Consider the following 26,514-nt stretch of genomic DNA (forward strand, 5'->3'; position numbering starts at 1 on the left):
TCCGATGCCTCGTTCAGCCGCCTGAAGTCGTTGCAGAACCTAAATGTACCATCTGGCTTGGGCACCAGGACCACCGGGCTGCACCAGGCGCTGCGTGACTCCTCTATCACGCCGAGCTGCAGCATTCGGCGCACCTCGGTCCGTATGGCCTCCCTCCGGGCCTCTGGGATCCTATAGGGCGGAACCCTTACCCTTATGCCGGGCGCCGTCCGGATGTCGTGGTGGGTGGCGGCAGTCCTCCCCGGCAGGTCGGAGAACACGTCCCGATGCTGGAGGATGATCTCGTCCAGGTCGTGCCTCTGGGCCGGGCTGAGGTCCTCCCCCACCGGGACCTCCGGGATCTCCTGCCGGGCCGCCAGGGACAAGGGAGCGGGGTCGGCGGGTGTCTGCTCCCCCCTCCACTGCTTCAGGAGATTGATGTGGTATAGCTGCGTCGGCTTCCGCCTCCCTGGCTGGCGGACCCGGTAGTTCACCTCGCCCACGCGTTCCACCACCTCGTAGGGTCCCTGCCACTTGGCCAGGAACCGGCACTCCGCCGTGGGGACCAGGACCAGGACCAGTTCCCCTGGCTGAAAGGTCCTCAGCTGGGCTCCTCGATTATAGACCCTCGCCTGGGCCTGCTGCGCTTGCTGGAGGTGCCCCCGGACGATGGGCCACACCCGGGCCATGCGGTCACGCACCTGCTCCACGTGGTCCACGGTGGTGCGGTGGGGGGACGGCTGGCTCTCCCAGGCCTCCTTTGCGATGTCCAGGATCCCGCGGGGCCTCCGCCCGTACAGCAGCTCAAAGGGGAGAACCCGGTGGACGCCTGGGGGACCTCCCGTACTGCGAACAGTACGTGGGGTAGTAGTTGGTCCCAGTTCTTCCCGTCGGCTTGCATGGCCTTCTTGAGCATCTGCTTTAGGGTTTTGTTGAAACGCTCGACCAGGCCGTCCGTCTGGGGGTGGTACACCGAGGTCCGGAGCTGCTTCACCTGCAGGAGCCTGAGGACCTCCTTCATCACCCGTGACATGAAGCACGACCCCTGATCGGTGAGCACCTCCTTCGCTATCCCCACCCGGCTGAAGAGGAGCATAAGTTCACGGGCGACTGCCTTGGCGGTGGCGGCGCGCAGGGGAAGGGCCTCGGGGTACCGGGTGGCGTAGTCCACTAGCACCAGGATATAGCGGTGGCCCCGGCTGGTCTTGGGAAGGGGGCCCACGATGTCTAAGGCCAAACGCTCGAAGGGGGTCTCAATGATGGGCATGGGAATGAGGGGGTGTCTAGCGGTGGCCCGGGGGCTACCCGCTGGCACTCGGGGCACCCCTGGCAGTGGCGCTCAACATCCCGCTTAACCCCCGGCCAATAGAACCTGGCTAGGACCCGCTCCCGGGTCTTGTCCATGCCCAGGTGGGCCCCCAGGAGGTGGGTGTGGGCCATAAAAAGCACTTTACTGACGTAGGACCGGGGCACCACTAGCTGTTCCCTCACTCCCCCTCCCCGGAGGCTACTCGATACAACAGACCCCCCTGGTGCTGAAGTGCGGGTGTGGTGTGTGACTCACCGAGTCTCGGGCCTGCCCGTCATGAACCAGGACGTGGCTCCAGGCGTGCTTGAGGGCCTCATCCTGGAGCTGAGCGGTGGCGAACTGGCCGGGTCGGGACGAGCCTTCCCCCCTCTGGTAAGAAGTCCGAGAACTCAGTAAGGGGGAGCTCTCCGGGTCTTCCGGTGGGTCTGGTTGCTCGGAGGCTGTGAGGGTCTCCGGGGTGTCGGGGGTAGGTTCCGGTGTCTCGCTCCGGACGGGTCCTCTCGCCGTGCGCGCCGGGGTCCCCGGTGGGGAAGGCCCGTTCCCCTCAGATCCCTCGTCCTCCGCCGTCAGCTCTCCCGGGGACGATGGACGCCGGGTGGCCCCGTAGGCCTGCCGAACCCCCCGCGCCCCTCTGCGGGGAGGGCCTCTCCAGCTCCGTAGCTCCCGCGTCGGGTCCCACAACCGGTGGAAAATCGGGCAGTCCCTCCCGATTAACACGGGGACCGGTAGGTGGGGGACAATCCCCGCCCGGATCGTGAATACACCGTGTGTGGTGCGGACTACCACGTGGCACGTGGGGTATGTCCGGGTGTCCCCGTGGACGCAGGCCACCTCCATCGGGTCCCCTGCCTTCCCGCCCGCCAGGTCGGGGCGAAGGAGGGTAACCGCACTGCCGGTGTCCAAGAGGGCCTGCGTGTCCTGGTTCATCACCCGCGCCGGGATGGTCGGGCTACCCGACGTTCCCTGCGTCCAGCAGGTCGCCAACATGCACGTGTGGTCCGCCCCCGGGTCCGCGTACGCTGACGGCATCGACACATCACGTCCCCTCGGGCAATAGCGAGCGATGTGGCCGGGCTGGCCGCACCCAAAGCAGCGCCGCACCTCCCGGTTCTCCGGTACTCCGCTCAGTGGGGTGACGCCGGGAGCTGGGTTGCCGATGGGGGTCCCCTCGGGGCTTGGCGGGTCTCGGCGCGCCGTGGGGCTGGGGCGGGTCTGGCGTCCAGGAGCTGGGCCACCTGCCAGTTCTCCAGCTGGAGGACCAGGTCGTCCACGGTGGCAGGATGATGGTGGGCCAGCACGCGGCGGGCGTCCGGCGGGAGTCGCCGCAGGGTGTGGTCGATAATCACCCGGTCGATCGGGCTGGGGCCCTCTCCCGCTGTCAGCCACCGCTTCACCAGCCGGCTGTGCTGGGCGATCTGGGTGCGCACAGCTCCCTGCGCGTCAAACCGCCAATCCTGCGTGCGTTGCGCGCGCGCCGCGAGGTTGTGGCCATAGTAGGCCAGTATGGCCTGTTTGAGCGCCGGATACTGGCGGGCGACGTCCGCCGGCAGGTCCTGGCTCGCCTGCTGGGCGGGTCCGGTGAGGAACGGCGTCACTATGTGCGCCCACTGCTCCTCTGGCCAGCCTTCCCTCTGTGCGGTCCGCTCGAAGACCTCGAGGTAAGCCTCAACGTCGTCTTCCGGTCCCATCTTCGTGAGGCGGCTGGTCGGGCGGCGGTCGGCGCAGCGCGGACGGCGTGCTGAGTCAGCCGCAGAACAGCTTCGCGGAGCAGGGCGAGGCTCTCGGTGGTCTCCCGCTGGTGTTGCTGGGCAGCCAACGCCGCGGCTCCGTCTGGGTTCGGCATGGTGGGGTAGTAGTCGTGGGAACGCTCAAAATGCCCGCATTCTCCACCATATGTGGTATCCGGGAATGAAGAATGCGCCGGGATTCCGAGAAAACACGAGGCAATGGTTTGTTTAAGCCGACTTCGGCGTTTATTTTAGTTATCAGACAGGACAAGGGTATGCTTGGGTCTCCGTGAGCCTCAAGCCTCTGCAGTCCATGCGTGTCTCTGCCTCCCCCGTCCATGCGTGTCTCTGCCTCTCTTATAGTGGCTCCGGGACTTCCTCCTCCCAGCCGCCAGGTGTTCCCCATCCCGCTGATTGGGGGGAAGGACCCGGTGCTCTCCGTCGCCGGCTGGTGGGTGGGGGTGGTACACCCGTCCTTCACGGTCCCACGGGACCGTTCAGGCCGAGGCTTCAGGGGCGGGATGCCACAATGTCCAATGTTAGTACAATTTGTTTATATTTTATCCAATATTGTTATTTGTGTAAACATTATCACATATCAAGTTTTTCAGTTCAGATCTTTCGTCCAAACTTTCAGCCTCTGGGAAATCCACACAGAACCAAGCTCAGAAGAATAGAAAACAGCAAAACATTTTATTGTTTTCTCTTTTTAATAACAAAGACTGTATTTGTGTTCAATAAAGAACAAAGACAGACACCCCCTTGGTGAGAAACACAAGTATTACATTGACATTTCTTTTAAAATCGGTCCTTGAAAAGAGTTGCATTATCATGGTTGTGACTTCAAAATGCATTCAGATCAAGCTGGAGAAGCATAAAACAACAGGGTACATACATTCAAGGTTCTAGAGGTTCTACAGGGTAAAATGCTGACGTGGTACCCATGCTTAATCCGAAACAGTCCATCTTCAGTTACACTCCATGGACAAAAATGGTAAAGAGCAAAGATTCAGGCGAGTTTCCATCAGCTTTATTTGTCCCTCTTCACTCCGTGTGCAGTAGAAGGCTATGTGTGGTTCAGAGTGCTCATGACAAGTATGAGGGAAACTGTAACCCAGATATGTCTCAGAAAAAGAACAGTACATCAGAGAAACGGGCCCAGAGACAACCGGGTGCCTGCAAACGCATTTTTAAAAAGGTTTACATAGAAAAGAATGTATTCACACCTGTACAAAGGAGTAGGCCTTTGTTTACTTTCACAAGAAAAAGGCACCTCCTTTTCCATCAATAACTGTATACTACTGGCCTTAATGCACACCTGGCAAGTGCACGTGTTTATATACACTCATACATACAAACAGTACATACACTGTTGGGAGCACAGCAGACAACTTGAGGGGAGGCAGGGGACAGAGTGGATGCTAGGCAGTTCAGATTGTGACAAATCGAGTATCAAGAAATTTGGGGAAATGAGTTTGAAAGCTAAAGAGAAAACATTTCAGAAAAGACCCTTAAAACAAATATGTGTCGTGATCTCAACAATGAACAGTCCCGGTAGAAAGAGTTCTCTGTGAAGTTTTGGAGCTGCCACAAGTTATATATTATTCTTTGGCACACCCCTGTTGTGCCAAAATAGGTTTCCCTATCAAACCCTTGGCAATGAAAAAAATGTATCAAATTCATCTATATACATGTAAAGATTTGTGCTCTTTGACTGACAGGCAGGCCATCTGATGGCATCATCGACACCCCAAACAAACTCAAACTGTGACCTCACACACACACTCATTCCCCTCCCAAAAAGAGGGGAATGGAATCATCACATACAAATATTTACAAGTTTGCAAGATTAAGTTTTGTTAAAAAAATTAGCTACAGAAGTGACAGAACACAAAAAAGCTGTTGTATTTTTTTTTTAAATTAAACTTATTATTAAGGTAACTTGTCAAGTAATATGACCATTCAGTTTCACAATTCCCCCCATCAGGGTATAAGGTGGACGCTGATTGATTGTTCAGCACTGCAGTGGTGACAGGAGAAGGGCCTGCCACCACTTTTCTTCTGAATGTCCGGGCCTAGAGACCTTGTGACAAAGTATTTGTAGGCCATCTTTTTCATATGCCTGACAACTATGGCATCTGGAATTAAAAAGGATATTCAACCATTTTAGCATTACACTTCCATTAGGTTGGAGAACATGCGTGATAAATTAAAATTAGATAAAAGAAAGGTCAAATTTGAAGTAGCACAGGCCGATAAATATCCTTACTTTCAATCAGTAGCATGTCCCTTTAAATATATGAAATTAAATCATCTAAAAAGAGGTTCTATAAAATATCAAGTTGATCTTGACAGAAGAGGTCCCACAAAGTTGAGCTGCAGCCAATTAGACTTTGCTCCTTGGTTGCTCTGCCTTATGGGAAGTGTATGCATTCTGTAGTCTAGTTCATCATGCATACAGAGCAGGTAAGTTTTTCGAAGGTGGGAGCAGGAGTGATTAGAAAACCCTTCCCCTGCCTTCACATTTCTACCTTTAGAACTTCTACAGATACATTTCTCTCCCTCTCAATCCAGAATAAAGTGCTTGAGCTAACGACACAAGAAAAAAAAAAATCCTTTGCTCACATGGCTGTCTAGTTTCTGTAACAAGAGTTTCTGATTGGTCGCAAGTCCTTTGCTAATTTCTTCAAATTCCTTCTACTCCAATACTTGAGGTTTTCAAGATAGGCAGGAGACTCAATCACCCAAGTTCTTCTGAACCAATAAATTAAAACAATGAAAAATTAAACACAGAGTAAATAACCACTGATATCACAAAGTAAGCAGGATCATCATCACTGTCTCATAGCTTTGTCCATACTTTTTTCTTCTGGTAAAAAACAAATGATATCTTGAAAGATGGATATTAGTTTTTTTTATCTTGATCAGATGGTTTTCCACCAACATAGGGTAAGACGAAAAATGCACTTGAAAGTGCATCTTTTAAATCCGCATCTGGTTTCAGCCTTTATTTATTTTCTAGATCCGTCCGTTCTCATCTTTGGTTGTAAATTTGTGCATCAGTTGCTTGTCACAATTCATTCAGTGATGCAGCCAGTATGACAATAAATACAGATTTAAATGAAAAGTGCTTGAACTGCTACAAGAAGGAAAGGCGGCTTTGTGAGGATTGTAGCCAATAGTCTTAGGACTTGGTCCCTCTGTGTGTGTGCGCGTAGGTGTGTTTATGTGAGGGCAGCTACTCAAAGAGTGTGACAGTGCAGTAGCAGAGGGCTGAGATTCTGCGGTCCACGCTGGCCTTGTCTGTAGAAAAAGTACACAAAACAACATGTAAAAAGAAGTTGTTAAAACAAAATAAAGGCAAAATACAATTATTAGTCAGACTACAAGTCTGCTAGTCCTGCAGATTCAGCAAACTCTCTTGACTGCCCATAGTTATTGAAAATTGCTCGTTTTAGCCTGATAAATGCCCCCTGTTCACGAAGAGGTACATGTTGATGAGGCTTGGTCATTAACCCCAAACCCCAACATTGTTGTAAATGGCTACCTGTTCTTCCCCTGCTTCTTAATGCACACCTTTACACTGCATAGCTTCAAGACCGATTGTCAGAAATCAGTCAGTAGGGGTGTTAGAGGACCTCCAAAAAAGCCAAAATATTACAATTCATGAAAATATTTATTTTTCATTTAGTATTTTTTTTTTGTTGGGTAATTCCTGCAACATATTTACGCTTCACACTTATGAAACGTCAGATCTGAATATTGCTTGTATCCAAGAGAAAATTCTGAGAACAAGAAATATGGTGAATGTGACAAATTCTCGGAAAAAATGTGTGCATGATAATTAAAGGGCCAGTGTGTAGCATCTCATAAGTGCATTATCACCTGAAACCACGACTCATTGTTTTTTTTTCTAGCTTAGAATGAGACCTTCATATCTACATAGGAAGCAGGTCCTCTTTAGAGAGCCCGTCGTGATGGGCCCTCATGTTTCTACAGAAGCCTAGCACGAAGGTTACCAAATTGTGACCATAGTTTTATACGCACAGATGGGGCCCTTAACTGGACTCTATGGCTAATACTCTACTTCGATCAAGAACAAGTGTTCACAAACTGAAAATTTGCATAAACGGTGCCACCTTATCAAAATCTCCCTGAATTAGATTATTAATTTGGCCGATACTACGGTCCAGAATTTCAGTCCAACACACCAAGGTTGTAGTTGTGCCACCAAATCCTACAAACTGTCCCTTTATGACCCAATCTGTTCATGCAAGTGGTTCCTTCATGAGGCCTATTGTGTAGGACTGTGTATGTGTGTGTTTATGTGTGTCTGTCAGAGTGTGTACTCACACTTGACCACATTCTCAATGTCAGTGGGGTCCTGTAAGATCTTGGACAGGCCGTCCAGCAGCATGGCGGCCTTGCTGTAGCGGTAGGCTATATCTTCCGTCTGTTTGAACATCTCATCCAGAGCCGCTGACTGAACCTAGACAAAAAAATATAGACACACAGCATCACATTAGGCTGACTAGCATATAATTTAGCTGCAATTTACTGAACATACCTTTTGAAAAACCTGATGGAAATTACAGTCATCAATATCAGACCACAATCCTTTTGTCTCTGTCACTGAAGACTGTTAGTTATTTCTGTACCGTGTGTCTGATACTCACAATCTCCACAGCATGATTGTAGATGAGCTTCTCCGCTGTGACGCTATTGATTTCGTCTACAAAGCGCTGCTTATCGGAGAAGAAGTGGTTGAGTTTGTCAGTCAACCGCCGGCAGAGGCATAAGCAGCTCTTGTAACGCTCATTCAAACTCTTAACCACTAAGAGAAGACAGAGAGGGCGAATAAGTATTTTTTGCATTAACTTGTATTTGAAAGTTATAGAGCTGTATATGGACGATAAATAAAAAGGAAATAGACACTAGTAAGTTCTTCATAACTATAGTGTCTTTCTCCTGCTGATGAAGTGGAAGAACAGCGGATTTCTTGTATCTCTTTTCACACCCAGAGGTTCCACCAGTCACAGGTTAAGACAAATAATGGGAAATGAAATGTCTTTACCCTGTTTGACGGCAGTGGATGGATTGAGCTTGGCTGATTTAATCTGAGCCTTGGCCATATGGAGAGAGGAAGCCAGGAGTTGAGCTGACTTCATGTACAGCACCAGCTGTTCCACCTGCCTGTAGGGGGCAGAACAACCATAGTATTTAAAATACTGCAGCGACACCACTTAACAAAGAGCCTCCTCAGACTACATGATATTAGTGAGATTAGCGCAGTCATACTAGATTTAAGACATTCCTTACCCCCACTCTTTGCTGAGCTGGCTGATCTGGTCCACAACCACACTGTCCTGGGGAGGGTAAAGGGAGGCGGCTGACACGCCAAGCTCCGTCCCTCCAGCCCGCACTGCGGCCATCTCCAGGACGCAGTCAGTGAACGAAAGCATCATCCGTAGATGCATCAGGGTATCTGTATGCTCGCGCTGGAACGGACGAGAATGAAATGTAAAACACTAAAAGAAGATTAAATGGGTATACCAGTGAGTCATGGGTTGTCTGATCCATTTTCCTGTTAAATAAATTGACCTCACACTCCCTCACCTCCATGAGGGTCTCCTCAGGCAGCTCTGGCGCTTCGAATGTGATGAATCCCTCCAAGCTGGGAGGGGAGGTCCCATAGGGAACATAGCGCAGGCTGCTGGGTGCCCCCTCAGTCCCGGGGACAACCTGCCCTCCCCCAAAACCTCCTGGAGGAGAGGAGCCCAGGGCCATGCCTGGAGGAGATCCGACATAGACCCGACCGCTGGTGGAGCACAGGGAGCCGGCCGAACTGTTAGAGCCCACTGAGAGAAGGACGGGGAGGAGAGAGCGGAGGATCATGAGATCAGTACTACTACTACTACTACTACTACTACTACTACAACTACCTTCACTAAGAACACCTCACAGCCTTCCTGCTTCTGACTGTTAATAGCTTTTTTGCACACTAGCTCAGCTCAGGGGAGGGGCCCTCACCTGAGGTGGTGCGTGGTCGCGTGCCCAGTTGGCTGCAGGTAGGAGGAGTGCTGCTGTTGGGCGGTGAACCCACGGTGAATAGGACAGTACGAGTACTTGCTGACCCCCCCTGAATCAGCCCGCTGGGACCTGCAGGGGCTTTGGGAAGAGGAAATGTAATTGCTTTCATTCTCTGTCACACATTGATGTAGTTCAAATGAGGCTTCATAGTTATAAAAAAAACACCTTTAATCTGTATTAACAGTATCATTCTGACTTTATGTTTATAGAGAAGAATACAGACATAGTGACTGAAATAGGACAACCTGTGGGAAACTGTCCATTGTGTGTGCGCTTGTACCCATACCTGTGTCCATTGGTCGCTCTGTGTTCAAGCTGTCAGTGCTACCCTGATAGGCCTGTCCACCCAGAGTGATTCTGATTGGTTGCTCAGAAAGACGACCTGTACTAACAGACCTGCAGGGAAAAATAAAGATAATGTCAGCAGAATTTCAAGCAGCAGACAGAGAGACGTGTTATGGTAGAGGATAGACAGAGGAGGGTCAAAGTAACACAAAGCGGAGCACCAAGCTAGTGCCCTTTCCTCTACGTACATGTAAATATACACGGCATGAGTGACATATCAAGGGTCTAAAACATATCAATACCTGGAAAATAACACAAATATCGTAATTTCACCAAATTAATAATTAATTAATAAAATTCTTCATGCCAGGAAAGTACAACAATTAAGAAGCATTTTATGTTAGACCCAGAAATGTGAATGTCTGCATAGGAATGCACCTGAGACAAAATTGAGCCTGTATGAAACTGGCTCCCTGCATTTAACACAGCAAAATACAAAAAGTAAGTAAATTAAATTACTTTTCAAGGACTATTGTAGCAAGTCCACGAGTGTACTACTGATCAATTGTACAACAAATACTGTGTGTAAAAAAATGGAATAGCATCTTGTCCATCATATTGGGGATAAACCATAATGGCTGGACTAGACCTGATAGCCATCAATGGACATTAATTTATCAGTGTAACATCGATTAAGGTGGAAGCTTAGGTGGGTGCAAAAGAAAAGTAATGCTTTCCTTTCAGCTAGGCCTACCTGCCAAAGGTTCTACTGGCCTCAGGGGCAGCTGGGCGTCCAGTGAGGTACGGGCTGCAGTGGTAGGCACAGATATCCCGGGCATCTGCCAGCGTCTTGGTGGGCAAGGGACTGTCCGCCAGTGCCATCAAGTTACAGGACGCCTGCGTTTTTGGGATCTTGAACGGTGCCGAAATGGTCTGAATGGAAATATTTTTTTTAAAAGGGAAACTTTAAAAACTGACATTTTAGTTAATTTGGTATTGACCATCTGCACACTTAATAATATCTGCACTCACCTTAGTCGGGGAGCCAATGATGGTAGGCAGCGGGGACTTTTGCAACCAGTCAGACATGCGGGGGGAGGAGCCCAGGAGCTTGGTGGGGGAAGAGCCGAGGTTGGCTGGTCGGCCGAGCTGAGGGGAATGACTGCAGGAGGCGGAAGGCTGCATGGGATCTGATAACTGCTTGTGGAGTTTCTGTCTAGCCTGGTAGACCTCGGTCAGGGTGGGGGTGCTCTGGAGCCGAGCCCCAAGGAGCTGAGAGGATGGGACAGGGGATCCTAGAGAAGGTAGAGGGGCCAGATTAGAGCTCAGTTCAAGTTAACAAACCATATAGTATATAGTACTAGCAACATGACATTTGAAAAGTCTAAAAGTCAGAAGTCATTAAAAAGAGATAGATGTAATCACTGTTTTTGTCATACAAAATACTCTGCTTCAATCCAAATTTGTTAGTAACAATTTCACTGAGGTCACTTGCTGCACACAAACTGTTACTGTAACTTGCTTCTTTGCATCCATATTGTACAATTTCCAATTTATGCTTTATACTACTGACTGTAAGTCGCTTTGGATAAAAGCGTCTGCTAAATGACTGTAATGTAATGTAATGTAATGCTTAATTTTTCAGTTTTAACTAATTTACATTTGCTGTCTTAACAACCCCATATCCTACGGGACCATAAATTTAATCTAAGTGAACAAGCTGGCACAGCTACACAATTGTACCCATCTTTTGAGCCAAATGATGAAGATGCCTTGAGCCCCCTCACTGCCTGCCTATCAGAAATGAACACCTGGATGAGTAATAACTTTCTTGAATTAAATGTGTCATTCTTCCGTCTCAGACACATAGCGAAGGTGCAACCTTTGCTCACCCAGCAAGATGCAGGAAAAGTAATGCACGCCTTCATATCAAGCAGACTAGACTACTGCAATGCACTTTTTACTGGTCTTCCTAAAAAATCTATTGAGAGGCTTCAACTCATTCAAAACTCTGCTGCCAGACTGCTAACAAGAACAAAAAAAGAGAGAACACATCATTCCAGTCTTGGCTACGCTGCACTGATTGCCTATAGCCGCCAGAATTGATTTTAAAGTTATTTTACTTGTGTAAAAAGCTCTAAATGGCTTAGGACCGGCCTACATCACAGACTCACAGAGATGCAGCTCTTTTTACTTATGCTCCCAAACTGTGGAACAACCTACCGAAAAACATTAGAGAGGCAGCCTCTGTTGACACTTTCAAGCATCATCTTAAAACATATCTATTTAGCCCAGCCTTTCTTTCAGAACAGCACTTCATGTGCGCTCCACATAGTCCCAAAACTGTCCTTCAAATGATCTTTTATGTCCATACAATTTTATTAATTGATTTAATTATTGGTAATTTTAAATTTAATATGTTTTCCAGTTTTATTCATATGTTGACATTTTTGGATCACAAAAAGCATGCTCTGTACAAGCAAGTTATTCTGTTACTATTTTTATTTAATTATTTTATCCATTTATTTATATTTTTTCAAATGTACAGCACTTTGAGCTACATAGTCTGTATGAAATTTGCTGTATAAATAAAGATGATTATTTTTATAATTATGATTATTATTATTATTATTATTATTATTAACCAGGTGAGCAGGCTTTGTAGAGGACAGCTAAGTTTTTTCTGTGAACTGACCTCCCGAGGAGCTGCGGCTGCGAGGCTCGTGGTTCTGCAGTTGACAGCAGCAGTGACCCAGCTGCTCAGGGATGGTGCCCACTGCAAACACAAACACAGTTTTTTTCATTGTGCATTCAACTCTTGTCTGGAAGGTCTTATCAAAAAGCTGATGTGCTTGGAGACATGTCTGGAGATGTCCTCACCAAGAGGTGAGGGGGAGTAGGGCCGAGAGCTGCCGGTGGAGAGACGCCTGCCTACTGTCTGAGGGACGTCTGCAGAGCTGGGGGACCCCGACCCCACCTTGGGAAACCCCATAGGACTAGTGTTGGAACGCCTCACAGTGCCAGACCTAGAAAACACAACCACGCATTACAAGAATACATACGTAAAAGTATGTGCGTAGACTATCCAAAGTGCAAGCAACATTCATTCAGCTTTCAGAGCCATGAGGAAATAATCCAAAGAGTTAAGTAAAATACATTGATACAATTTTGGGTATCCTGGATACACCTGACAGGGTACAGCTTTTAATTTAATGTGCCCTGTGGAGTTTTCTTGTCATCAAACTAAAGTTATGTTAACATTCAGTGTTTCTCACAAAACACATTATGTGTATCCCATATGCTGTATATAAGAAGTGGACGCAGTCAACATGACGTCACCCATTGCTGTTGTTTTTTGGACTACTGTTTTGAAGCTACTTCAACCTTCTGGTAGTCACCATCTTGGTTTTTTGGTTTATATTGAAAATACATTGAAAACCCTCCTTGTGAAGTCTATTATGGTGTCAATTTGTGCATCTGAAACAATTAACAGTTAAAATGACACTGCTTGACTTGCTTTTTAATTTAAAGAAATGCCAGCCATCACCTAAAAGTGTCCACTAAACTGTGCTGGATTTGCAGGTGCACAAAGGCCAACTCTTCTCAGTTATCTTGCTTTAAGTGCTAGCTCATTTTAAGACATCATATTAAGACCTCAACACATATGACCCCACTTAATTCTATCTAAGTATATTTGCAGGGTGTTCATTTTAATATAAAGCAAAATGAAAATGTTTATACAATATATGAAGGAATTCTACTTGCCAAAGTATTGCTCCCTAAAGTGAGAATTAAAGAATACTAATACATTAAGAAGGGCCCCTGATAGGTCAAAAGGACAGATTTGTCAGAGCTCAAATCCTCCCTAAACAGATTTACGAGACAGGGCAACTGGAGAGGGGGACAGCTGAACAAAGACTCATAGCTAGGGGTGAGAGGATCCTACAGGTTCTTACTTCCATGGCTGCACAGAGAGGTCAACTCATTGAGCGGCTACTCCAAATCCTCATTTTGAGAGCTACATTCATCATTTAGCCCCTTGTTAGCAACTTCCTTTTTTTAAGACACATGAAAGATTCAATATTTACAAGAAAGGTATTACTGACACATTTTATGTCATAGAGCAAAACCTTAAAATCTCCTAAGCTTGTTTTAACCACATACCTTATTTCAGGCACCTACCCAAAAACCCATTAAAAAAAAAAACTTTGAGACGATGTAACTGGAATGGCATAAATGCTAAGTAACCTCCTGGTTTTTGGACTTATTCCTGCAGCACTCCATAGGAACAACAGAACTAATCCTCTTTGAAACACAGTGCAACCCTCATTATAGCTGATGAAATAGCAGCCTGCATTTTCATTACCTAGCCATAAAGTTCACTCCCAATGGTGAGTAAAACATTAGTCACAAGTTGATATCAACAAATGAGTGCCCGTTTCAAGTGTTTGATTACTAATCACAGAGTTCTTACAGTCATGAAAATCAATGGGTGACATTACAGGACAGGATGACAGCGTACTGCAAAGGTTAATAAAACTTTATACACAATCATCACCTGAATTTCATAAAATGACAGCAAATGCTCTTTATGGTAAGAGTAACAGTCTGATGAAGATATGACAAAGGGACCTGGATATTGATCTTAAACAAGAGGTCTGGCAGATCATTGTCCATAAAATAGGTTGGCCACTAAGGGATAGCAGAAGGAAATTTATATATTATAAAATATTAGGGGAGGGCATCTTTACATTGTTTTATGTATTAGAAAGCCTAATGTCATATGGGGTGCTGTGTGTTTAATGCTGTCCTGTTGTGTTTGCTCTCTGTTTTGTTTCTGTTTTATGTTGCTGTTATATTGCAGCATGTTTGTGAAGAATAAATAAAAAATATTTGTGCCAAAACAACAAACAGTCGGGGAGATAAGTTACGTCAATAGTTATTAAGTTGTTCTCTGCATTGGGTAACGTCAGACTCTGACCTTTTATTAATGCTATCTTTTTATGAATACACAAACGTTTCAAAGAATATATAATCATGAAAATTTGCCTCAAAGGTATGGATAAGTCTCGGAAATGTATTGGCAAAAAACGTCCTCCCTTCCCCCTCAGAACCAGCAGAGGTGGCTCTTACCTGGGGGAGCTGTACATCATGGTTGTCGGGCTACTGGAAAGGTTCTGCTTGATGCGCTGGTAGTTGCGGATTTGGGTGGGAACAGGGATGGGGGTGGTCTCAGCCCGTGGGGACACCATGGCGGTCTGTCCAGGGGTGGGTTGCGGCTGCCTGGAGTGAAAGAACGTGGAAAATAGAGTGGTTGGCCGGTCTGCTTGAGTCTGCTGCTGGTTCCATATCTCCATGACATTTTCAGGTGTGTCAAAACCCATTACAACTTAAATCTCTAAAAGGCTACTGCTTGTGTAATACGTAGAACTTCAAGCAGGACTCTAAAATGTAGGAACTCTGTCTCTGCAGCCTCGTCTCTTTTGTTTACTTCGGTGTGGAGGCAGGTTAAGGAAAGTTTAGCCTGGCAGATCATGACGGGAGTAAGTTGGGGAGGGAAAAAAAGGGAAAAAAGGGGGGCCTGAGGGTTTTTATGTAAACACAAAAGCAGCACCAATCAGCTTACAGGTCAGTCTGCTGGGGGGCAGGGCTAAGGCAGGGCCGGCACATGCAAGGCAACAGCAGACACAGGGGAAGTGCAAAGAGAGCTCATTTACATTCTTTTGTTATTCAAGCGGAGATAAAATGTTCTCAAACATTGAGTCATGACCAAGTCACCCACAGAGGGCCTTGCTTACATATAGAATGCACAAAAAGGAGGAGTGGAGGCAATAGCAGTTAGAGAGTATAAACAGTTGGAATCCAGTATTATGTAATGAGGTGAAGCATGGCGGGCCTACAAGGGAGAGAGGAGGAGGACACATGAGGCAGATTAGACCAGACAAAGAACCAGAGAGAAGTTGCTTTGTTAGATTCCTGTAATTCTGGGATATAAACCTGACCCATGCTGTCCTTCCCCACACTTTATACTGATCAAGAAGTCATTTGATTACAATAACCCCTGATGGAGGCTTTACATTTTCCCCCAGGTTGCTAAAAGCTTTATTGATCCCAGCCAAGGCACAATAAGGAGAAGAATGTTGTGCGCTGTTGAAAGAAAGAAAAAATATTTGTAGGTCAGTGAACAGCTGCTTTTTAAAAGAGGCAACAGTGGAAAAAGGAAAGAGAATGGATCTGAATTTCAGTGGCCTCTGAACAAAATTTTGGGGGGATCAAACAATTCTGGCCTATTTTTAAAAATCTATCACTTCTGTCCTTTCCTTCTTCTATTTACTTGCTTTATTTACAATATTCATCTATCTCAAGACATTCTGCTCTTCTATCCATCTTCCCAAGTTCCTGGTCATCTTCCTCTTTGGCCGTGGCTCAGCAATAAGACAGGTTGTCAGCTAAAAGGAAGATGGTCGGTTCGATTACCGTCAGATCGTCCAGTCTTTGGCCAATGTTTGTGCCATTGGTGTATGGATGTACGTGAATAAGTTTGGGGTCCTGATGGGCAGGTGGCACCTTACATGGTAGCCTCTGCAATCAGTGTATGAATGGGTGTGAATGGGTGAATGATGACATGTAGTGTACAGTGCATTGAGAGGTGGAAAGACTAGAAAGGCTCTACAAAAATGCAAGTCCATTTAGCATTTACCATTTCTTCTTCAACTCCAATCAATCTAGGACACACAGATTGCAGAGGATAAACAAGGCTGGGATTTAGGAGCTCTACAACTCCAGTAGTGAAGAGAGACATTGGTTCTTCTTGTGTCAATGGTTACCTAATTTATGTAAGTTAGGAGTTATTGCTATGGAGACAGACATTAAAAGCACAGCGTTGGGAGGGAGTAAAACGGTTAGAAGAGGATTAGACAGAATAACAACAAAGACAAAACGTACTGATTGCATTCTAAAAGGGAACAGAGAGGGAAGAGAACACTTCTGCTTGGGGCTTTTTACACATGCTGGTTATTAACAAAGGGAGGGGGAGAAAGAACAAGAACAAAGAGTGATAGACAGTAGAAGGAGTTTCAGAGGGAAAATAGATGTATTTAACACTTAAATTTCACTCTAATAGGCCTTTTTACACTGGCGGCGTGACGAAAAAACAACATGTAAATGCGAAATAATGGCTAGCTATGTCTAGGGCTTTTACTGTGAAATGTAAGAACAGAACGATTGGATCTGGGAAGCGCTGCCTTTGTCTGTAAGGTTGAAAGAAGAAGTTTGCCTTCTCGGTTAAGACTACGTAGCCTACACGTCATTGTTTTATAATCCTTATAAAATACAGGCACAATTCAACCCATTCATCACAAAGTGATTAGTTGACAACTTTATTCACAAGGCGAAAGCTGAGAATAATCGCCATCGTTCTAAAATAAAAATATATTAAGTATTTATTTTTGCTGACTAGTATTCTTATTCTGTGTGAAAGTGTTCACGACAAAAACAACAGTTTGAAAAACTATTTGCACGAAGAAAAAAACAAAAACTCTCCCGGTGTGTAAAGGGCTTAATCATAAATCAGGAACTATATATAATATTATCCACAATTTAGATATTAATTTGTCTGCAGGAAAATAACAAGATTTCAAGCTCAGTCTGGCGTCATTCAATGCTGTTCTTACCTCAATAACTCCCATGAAAAGACCAAAACCAACAATGAATGTATCTCCTGACAAGTATCTTGTGCGTGTGTGTATCAAAGCCTTCACTCTCTGTGCCATAGAGCTTTATTTTTGTTCCAAAACCCCTCACACATCTGCACACGATTGACATGATACTCCACTGCCATGATGAATGTTCCACAGCTATCATTTTGACTCAAAAGAATACATCTACAGTATATCCTATTCCACTGCTGAAATTTGTCTCCAACAAATGCACAAAAATTAAACTATGCATTTGTCTTGTTTCTGTGTAGGACACTGTGTGTGAATGTAGTGCACCGAATTTAGAGGGGTCAGAAGACTGGAAAGTCCATTTACCATTCCTTAACTTTAGCAGATCCTTTAAATCAGCTGCTGACCCTATTACATTTTTTTCTTTCATTTATAGATCTCTGAAAGCAGGACTTATATAGGACATAAGGGGTAGGACATGTAGCCTTATTTGGTAGTTTTGGAGGATAGTTGTAATTTACAATTATCATCAACACCTGCTTATTTAGGTGGCATTCATCATGTTAAGAGCTTTTGACGAACCTCACGTGGCACACTCGTACAAGCCCACCATATGAAAAAAAGGTAAGAGAAACTTAGGATAAGAATACAAAAATGTTCTTGCATGAGGTCCATTGTTAGTTATAATCTTTTCAGAAAGATATGGAATAATAATAGTCTTATCATTTCCATAACAATGGAAGGAGAATATAGAAAAAAAAGAGCAACAGTAGGGTGCCTCCAAGAGAGCAAAATGTATGTACCTAATTATTTTATCATCTGAAACTGAATTTAAGACAAAATTATAAGAACATTAGGAAACAAAACTTCCCAGCAGACAAATTGAAGTCAGTAAAGGCTGTCATGTTGAGAGCAGAATATGGTTGCAGAACATGTGAGCATGTTTTGATCTTTCAATACACAGCTGAGGAACACTTATACTCACATTTTGTTATTGCGGGCAAAATTTGGGAAGTGTGCAAGTCTATTCTTATCGCAGAGCCCTTGTTGGGTCAGGTGCTGTATTTAGCACAGCACCACCTTGTTGTTTGGCTTAAAGTCTGATTCATATTTTACTCACTGCAGATTAGGAGGTGAGCAGAAGAATTCACTTGTGACAAAAGGACAGTGAGTGTGTGTAATATCTGGTGTAATGCTGAGAAGAGGGTGTTTGCTGATGGCCAGCGAGCCAGAATTAGAGGCATTGTTTACATAAAAACGCCTTAGAAATAGACGATATGACCTGACACACATGAACTCAAGGCTATGTGTGAAATGGAATCTGACCCACAGCAGCATGTCACACTTCCATTGGATTGTCAGTCTATTCTTGCCTCTGACCCTTGTCAACATCTAGTTCATACTCCATAGTACACATTATTACAGTATCTGCAGCATTCTCAGAGGCTTTAGAGACCCCTTTAATGCCATTTGCCATTTTATATACCACCAATTTATGACCAAAATAAACATCAAAACTAGCAACATCAGTTTTTTTTTGATAATCACACACAGCAGGATGACCATAAAACACATAATCTCATAAAACTTCAACGTACTGATACTTGTTTTTGTGCGGATTCATTTTAGAGGGGTTGGTAGGTAGGTTATGTTACCTCTGGGCAGAGCCAGACTAGAAGTTTCTCTGTTTCCCACCCATGCTAAGCTAAGCTATCCAACTATGTCTCAGCAAGACAGCATTTAGCGCATTTCACGAAATCAATTAATCAATAGTTCTATTAGTCTCCAGTGGAGCAACTGGTTATGAAGCAGCGGGACACATAAAACACAGAGCATAGGAATACAACACTAAGACCAAAAAACAAGATATTTGTCTTCTACACCTTTAATACTATTTTCATTTTGATGCCTCCCTTGGCGTTATTGATCATTAACTCAAGGTTCCTGTAAAGTTTAATTTCTCTTTTTAGAACCTCGTTTTTTCTTGTTTACATCTTTTAGCATGGTTTCATGAGAAGTGGTACTGTTTGACAAGTACATTATGTGAGAGGATGTTTGTACTTTCTGGTTCATAGCATTGTACTCACCCTGCACACATGAGGAACTCACTGGACGGCCGACGACCTACTCCCATTGGCTGGTCATCTGAGGAGGGAGAGAGAGGGAAAGAAGACAATAATGAATGTGCAACAGACTTTACTGATGTATAAATCAGCAATAATTAGGTGATTAAATGCCACTCAAAATGCCTGCTGAGCTGACACTCCCAATGCTCTTCTCTTTGTTCATTGTTTGAATGGGAGGACTAGCAGTTGAAAGCTTGTGTGTGTGTGTGTGTAAGTGTAGAACATGATAGAAATGTTACCAGTCAAGTGTGCGTATATACTGTTTGTGGACTGATGTCTACATTTACAGCATGTTTGTTTGAGCACGTGTGCCATAATCGGCAACATGAAAGCCAATCAAAATATAGAAACAAAACAATTTTTAACCAATCATATGGAATTATTTTAAGATGGACATCCTACTGTGCAAAACAGGCACAACAAATGTGGTTGAGTTTGCTTAACACACCACATTAAGAGTTGATATGCTCTTATAGGAGTCACAAGGAAGAAACTTTTTTGAAATGGGACAGTAAGCAACATTTTACTGTCACAGCAACCTTAACATTATATTAAGTTTGACATGAAACAAATAAATCGTAAATGATTCATGTTATGATACTGTATGCATCATAGTGCTGCTGGAGTATGGACAAAATGATCACAACTGTTTTGATAAATAATGAGCTCAAGATAATTTATGACGATTATTCATTGATTTTTACTTTTGTCCCTACAAGCACAAAATACTTTTTTTGCACTCACATTTTAGAAGCTTCCATTGTGTGCTACATTTCCTATTTTTGCACTAAAATAAGATTGATCCTTGTTCACGGTTCATCTCCTAGAGAAAAATTCAATTTGTACCTAAACTTTTAAAACCAAGATTAAATCTTTCCATAAAGATTTTTGCATGAACTTTTGTTTTGCCCATCGGCTCTCTATTAAAAACCAGTAATATACAGTATTTTAATAAGCCCTAATGATTCGAGAACAACCGTTATGAAAAAAATATCCTGATTAAATTGATTGCTATATTGCCCAGCCCTAAAGGTAATATTTCTGCATTTTCTACAAAAGAAATTAAGGAAGCCCAAGAGTTGATCTCCCTCTCAAATATTTAGATGAGTTAAATCGGAGTGAATTTAAGGGAAATACCGCCGAGTACAGTATGTGTGTTGGCACTTACAGCTGTCAGTAGAGATGTGAGGCACCAAGACAAAGTCATCAGTGTCACAGGAGGAGTTCTTACTGCTGGTGCTTCCTGCAGACTCTTTGGAAAGCTGCAGGAAGTTGGGCGGACCGAGAGGAGGGGATGACAGACCATCTTCTGCTAGTGTCTGCATGTCCGGGAGAGACTGTGAGTTCATAGAGACAGAAATACGGATCAATTTCTACATCTTAGCCATCCACATGTTTCTTTGACCCCATCCCGACAAGGCTGTTTAAAGAAGTTTCACCCTTAGTCAGCTCCTCTTAACTTGATATGACCAATCTGTCTATAGTAACAGGCTAAGTACCACAGTCCTTTAAAGTAGCTGTAATCAAACCGCTTCTTAAAAAGCCCACCCTTGATCCAGAGGTGTTGGCTAACTATAGCCCTAAACCCTTTGCCTTTCTCTCTAACATCCTTGAGAAAGCAGTCGCAAATCAGCTGTGTGATTTTCTACATAACAATAGTTTATTTGAGTCTTTGAAATTTTCAGTCATGATTTAAACATATCATAGCACAGAGACAGCACTGCTGAAAATAACTAATGACATTCTTATTACGTCAAAGAAAAGGACTTGCCCTAGTACTTGTCCTTATTAGATTGACCATCACATCCTGTTACAGAGACTGGAACCTTTAATTGTCATTGAAGGAACTGCATGAAGCTAGTTTAAGTGCTATTTATCAGATCGATGCCAGTTTGTATATGTAAACACTGAATCCTCCATGCACACCAAAGTTCGTCACGTTCTGTGCTTGGACCTGTTCTATGCACCTAATATATATGCTTCCTTAAGGCAACATTATCAGAGCACTCCACAAACGTTTATTTTTATGCAGCTGATATCCAATTATATCTATCAAGTCAGACGAAACCAACCAGTTAAAAAGCAGGCACATCCATGCTTTTGTTAATTCTAGACTAGATTATTGCAATTCCTTATTATCAGGCTGTTCTGATAAGTCTCTTAAGACTGCACGTTTACTAACAAAAACTAGGAAGAGATAATATTACTCCCGTTCAGCTCAGGTTTGCTTCAAACCAGCCCCTAGTCATGCTGTTGTATGACCAAACTCCTGGGGGACTTCCTAGGAAACACCGAGCTCCTATGTCTACTCTCGTTATTGTAATAATTTCTCTCACATGGAATAACTATGTAATAATTTAATTGAGGTTTCTTATCTAATGCAAGGGTCCAAGGACGGAGGATGTTGTAGGTTGTACAGGTTGTAAAGCCCTTGAGGCAAATTTGTGGAATTGGGCTATACAAATTTAATTGAATTTTTTAACACAATCTTATTATTTTTGCAACATAAGCGTTCAAACTCACAGGAGGGGAGTTGTAACGGATGCATGGGGAGCTGCCACAGGAACTGTCTGTCACTGCATTGGAAGCACTTGGGACCGGCACAGGACATGCTGAGGGCAAGAAATAAAGATGATTTATAATGTTTTCAAGTTGTATGATGTGAAAGTGTGGTACAGTAAGTTATCTTGCTTGGGAATGTGATCTTTGTGCTTACACTTTTTAATGGTGGATGACGGCTCCAGGAAAGGATGGCTGAAAAACGCTTCTGCAGAGTGAGGGGTGAGAGGGACAGACCAGATCAGAGAGCACAGATGGATCTCAGTATTTGTCAAAAAACAAACCTGAATAACACATTTATCATTCGATGTTTAGAGAAATAATGTTTTTACTCACCAAAGTCCATCCTGTCTTTCTGATTCCTCTGCAGCAGCCCGAGCAGAAGATGGCCAAGTTGTTGGGATGTCTCCCTTGGGATGCTGGTTAATCAGAGCATGGGAACATTTATTCTTTGTTTCTTGTGGGGAGCAACAACAACAATCTTACAAGTTCATTGCATGTCACATTGCGTGAGATGGATCAAATAAAGTTGCGGTTGCAATCTATGTTAGACAGTACAAAATACACCTTGAGGCCTATCAGATGGTAAATGTCCCTCTCGCCTTCACACCGAATTAACTGTGCTGAGGCAAAGTTGAAGTCTGAGCTAAATGCTAAAATGCTCATGATGACTATGCTAATTTTGCCATATTCACCATGTTAGTTGAGCATGTTAACAGGATAAAAACAACAGACGTGAGCTGTGACATGTCATCCATCTGCACTGGTCTCAAAGACTATACTACAATTGTTTTGTTTTTTTAAATGTCACTTTTCATATGGGACAACCCAAATCACCCAGTGTAAAAACGAGCCTTAAAGCCAAAGATAAGTGGTTTTGTGGCTTACATAGGTTGTAGATTCTTGTTCTTTTCATAGAACATCCTCAGGTCTTGGGGACTATTGGCCTGAAAATATTGTTATAGAAATTAAATGCACAAACACACACATCTACAAGTACATTTTTTATTGGTTTGTTTGTACAGTATTAACCTGAAACGGTGGCTTGCCGACCAGACACTGGTAAATGACTGTCCCTATGCTCCACAGGTCGGCCTTGGCATCATAATTCTGGGACATGATGACCTCTGGGGCCTGAGGGAGGAAGGCCAGGTTAAGATCCGAAGCAGGAAGTTATCTAACACATTGCTAATGAAGCTCCAAAGTCATCTAACTATAAAGCAACAATGTATGTCTGTATTTCTATCTGTCTGTTCTTTGCATATCTTGAGAACCACTCATAGGATCTACTTCACACTTAGCAAGTGTGTTTCTGGGATACTTTTTTAAATTGGTTGCATGTTTGATATTAATACAATTTGAATAAACAAGCACACAGCGCTCTGTGGAGCAACGAAGGCAGAGCTATTGGGGTCTGCGGACTCAGTAAATTTCCCAACAGGCTTTATTATGATGAACTCTCCACGTATTAGGTATCTAAATGATTACTTTCTCTCAAGAAAACATTAAAAATGTAAGTTAAAAAGCGACATATTAACAGCTTGTATTAAGAGTATTCAAAACTTTCTTTCAATAGTGAAACTATGAACTATTAGTAAAACATTTTTTTAAGGCACAGCATAAGACCTGCACCCTGTCAGGTTTATGTACTGTTACAAAGTTTTCCTCTGCAGTAGAGGTATACAGTGAGGAGAATACAGTTGAGTTACATATTTTTTTAGTGCTTTGGGGCCTTTTGTAAGCTATTTCGGGTTACAATGAGGGGGTTCATACTACTGTATGACATTACAGGTGTATTGCTGCGAATTAGGAAGTAAAGCGTTGAGTCTATTGTTGTTGGTATGAGTGGTTCTTGAGAAAGCTGCAGACAGCAACACCAAAGGCACTGGACTAGTTTTAAAAATTCTTGACACACACAAAACATAAACAGTAAAACAAACTGACCATATACATGGGTGACCCACATAGCGTGGCTGCCATCATGTTGCTCTGGAGGTACCGTGCAAAGCCAAAATCAGCTGCAGAACAGAAGCATGAAACAAACCAGTCATGTGTTATTATTACTAGAAACACGTACCACTATTGTTGGACACTGCAGAAAGCCTGAGAGACAAAACACTGTGAACAGTGCTCTACATTGATTTCATTTCAGCCCTCTGACAGTTATTAAAGCACATTTCTATCTAATTCTGTCACCTATTTTGATGCGGATGCCACTGATGTTGGACTTCTTGCGACCCACATATGACAGCAGGATGTTCTGCGGTTTCAGGTCACGGTGGATTATTCCTTTGCTGTTGAGGATGCGCATGGCAGCAGCAATCTGCTGGAGGAAAACCCTCAGTGTGTCTTCTCTCAGTGTCCCCTTTGCTAAGGAAGAGGAGACATAAAGAAATGACGATAACTGAATGTAAACAACTTTTGTTTGTTTACAAGGAATCTCCACAGGGCAACTTTAAGTAAACCAGCTCATTATGATGCACCTTCTTGCTTTTTGTTTTCCTGGATAACCGTCTTAATACTGACCATTAAGGTGCTTCCTCCTGCCTCACGAAGCCTGAATGACTAGTTTCCTTGTTTTGCGCTCACATGATGCAAAATTAGAATGACTGCCTCATGGTTGTATGCCTCAGCCAACCAATTAAGTTGCAGTTTACATCAATGTAAACCAACATTAATCTAGGATTTAGGGATTTGCGGCTCTCTGCCCACTACAGTTGACAAACTAATAGTTACATGGTCTTGAATGAACCCTATGAGCCCAATTATGCTGATAATCACATCCACTGTCCATTATATATAATTTCAGTTTAGGTGGACTTGTTGCTCTATGACTAGAAATGCTTTGTTATAGACTATCACAGCCTAAACACTGTGCTGTCTGGCTATGAAACAGGGAAGGAGCCCTTTGTACAAATCTGTAGTGGTTCCCACACTCAAATCCCCCACATAGAAAACATGAAGACATACAAATATCCACTCAGACAAACAAACACTCCCACATGAGACAGAGTTATATTATTCTACAAACTATCCATTACACATAGATAATAAATGCACACATTCCCACACGTCCGCTCATAATAGCTGCAGTCACGTCTTTTCCTTCTCTGCATCATTAGTAACTTTGTTTAGATGAAAAATAGTTGTGTGTGTGTGGCAGACAGAGTAGTGTGATGCTTACCTTGCAGATAGTCGGCAAGATCACCTCCATTACAGTACTGTGTTGGGAGACAAACAATCACTATCAGTAATAAATAAATTCAGGTTAAACATGTCAAGCTGTGAAGTACATTTTGGTTTTATGCATGCTTGTTTGAGTGTGTCTGTGTATATGTTAGTTCAAATCCTAGCCCAGATAATGGCAGGCTCATCAATTTAACTTCTGAAAGACTGTGGCCTTATCTGTGCTAGAATGCAGTCAGTTCTCAAGAGGAACAACAAGAACAGACAAACCACGTTGGTGTAGAAGGTTACAAGAAAGTGAGCGGATGAGCAAAGATAAGAAAGACTGAATTAAGTTATAGTCCACTTTCACAGCATAGGACTCCTCAGTGTTACCGTGTTTGCTTCCCCCTGGTCCCTGCTTCTGAGCTGAATGTACAAATGGGTAATAAGCATAAGATAGATTCAAATAGGCTGAAATCAGGTGAGCGAGACAACTTATGTTCCCTCACATTTTTACCAATGAACATTTTCCCTTTTTCATAACTTTTCAATAATATTTTCCCCCCAATTTCCATGACTTTTTTTATTCTTTATATGAGCTTTAAAATTTTATAAGCATTTGAATCCTATTTTAGCATGAGGATAAAGAGAAAATGTTGTATTTGAATTGTAATGTAAGGGAGACATCAGTTCAGGGCAAAAAAAATGTTTGTATAATAAAAGCCCACTACTAGCGTTTTGTGTCTCGACTGTGTTATATCAGGTGTATTGACCTAAGAAAGTAAAGTGTTGAGTGTGAAGTTGCTTGTATGAGCCGTTTTGGAGAAAAGCTGCATGCAACAATAACACAGACCAAGCATTTGTCTCTTTCCGAACACACGTTTTCAACATGGCTCCTTATTAGTTTATCGAAAACAACCAACTGCTTTTTTTGTCTTTCACCTGTGACAACTTTGAAAACATAATGAAAAAACTGTGATGCAAATTAATGTAACCTAGTCCCATGACAGCTGTTCCAGACACACAAAACAAGATTTTAAGCAAAGGCTTTCAGGGAATATGATTCCTAGAAAACAGAGGGGTGTATTTTCAGTGAGTAACTTAAGGTCCAGTCATAGTTTGTTTTCTAGCGCGCAGCCACCTGGGTGTTGTGCAATGAGCAGAAAGAGTTGGGGAGGATGCAGATGTGAGGTTGTCAGCAAACGAAGAGAGGAGAGGAAAAGGCTGACAGCAGAGAGACCTTCCAAATGGGGAAGAATACATGCTGACAGCCAGTCTTGGGGGTAAACCATTACATCATTGATGTCATAACAATTTTTTGAAAAAACCTTTGTAAGTAACTTATTATCTTATTAGAGTGAGTAACAAAGTAACAATTTACAACAAAAAACAAATTTCCCCCAACACATGGGAACAGGATATGAGCTCTGACTCATCAAATATCCGGACAGTCACGTTTCTATACATACCTCCATGACCAGAAAAACAAAGTTGGGTGTTTCCTGGAAGAAAAGAGACACAGAATCAGATTCCATTCATCCTGAAGCAGCAGTTAGCTCAACCCCATAGCCATAACAAGACAGCAACTAGGGGAAAAAAATGAC

At 43.8% G+C, this 26,514-nt stretch overlaps 1 protein-coding gene across 2 annotated transcripts in view; it reads right to left on the reverse strand.

Annotated features, from left to right (window-relative positions):
* Positions 1–3,337: 3,337 nt before the first annotated feature.
* The window catches only part of ulk2 (unc-51 like autophagy activating kinase 2), a 35,675-nt gene continuing 12,498 nt past the window's right edge, over positions 3,338–26,514 (reverse strand). For both annotated transcript variants that reach the window (XM_054617943.1, XM_054617952.1), the window contains 24 exons: positions 26,380–26,412; positions 24,927–24,963; positions 23,939–24,112; positions 23,687–23,760; positions 22,775–22,876; positions 22,631–22,689; positions 22,079–22,161; positions 21,900–21,950; positions 21,707–21,795; positions 20,352–20,520; positions 19,145–19,202; positions 14,524–14,673; positions 12,271–12,416; positions 12,086–12,166; positions 10,423–10,685; positions 10,145–10,323; positions 9,392–9,501; positions 9,046–9,183; positions 8,632–8,873; positions 8,335–8,513; positions 8,090–8,208; positions 7,692–7,849; positions 7,369–7,504; positions 3,338–6,318 (listed from right to left, as the gene is read on the reverse strand). In XM_054617943.1, coding sequence (XP_054473918.1) covers positions 6,254–6,318; positions 7,369–7,504; positions 7,692–7,849; positions 8,090–8,208; positions 8,335–8,513; positions 8,632–8,873; positions 9,046–9,183; positions 9,392–9,501; positions 10,145–10,323; positions 10,423–10,685; positions 12,086–12,166; positions 12,271–12,416; positions 14,524–14,673; positions 19,145–19,202; positions 20,352–20,520; positions 21,707–21,795; positions 21,900–21,950; positions 22,079–22,161; positions 22,631–22,689; positions 22,775–22,876; positions 23,687–23,760; positions 23,939–24,112; positions 24,927–24,963; positions 26,380–26,412 — 2,895 coding nt within the window. In that variant the 3' untranslated portion in view covers positions 3,338–6,253. The remainder of the gene's footprint in view (positions 6,319–7,368; positions 7,505–7,691; positions 7,850–8,089; positions 8,209–8,334; positions 8,514–8,631; positions 8,874–9,045; positions 9,184–9,391; positions 9,502–10,144; positions 10,324–10,422; positions 10,686–12,085; positions 12,167–12,270; positions 12,417–14,523; positions 14,674–19,144; positions 19,203–20,351; positions 20,521–21,706; positions 21,796–21,899; positions 21,951–22,078; positions 22,162–22,630; positions 22,690–22,774; positions 22,877–23,686; positions 23,761–23,938; positions 24,113–24,926; positions 24,964–26,379; positions 26,413–26,514) is intronic.

Source organism: Anoplopoma fimbria, chromosome 1 (assembly GCF_027596085.1).
Source record: "Anoplopoma fimbria isolate UVic2021 breed Golden Eagle Sablefish chromosome 1, Afim_UVic_2022, whole genome shotgun sequence".
Lineage (NCBI taxonomy): Eukaryota > Metazoa > Chordata > Actinopteri > Perciformes > Anoplopomatidae > Anoplopoma > Anoplopoma fimbria.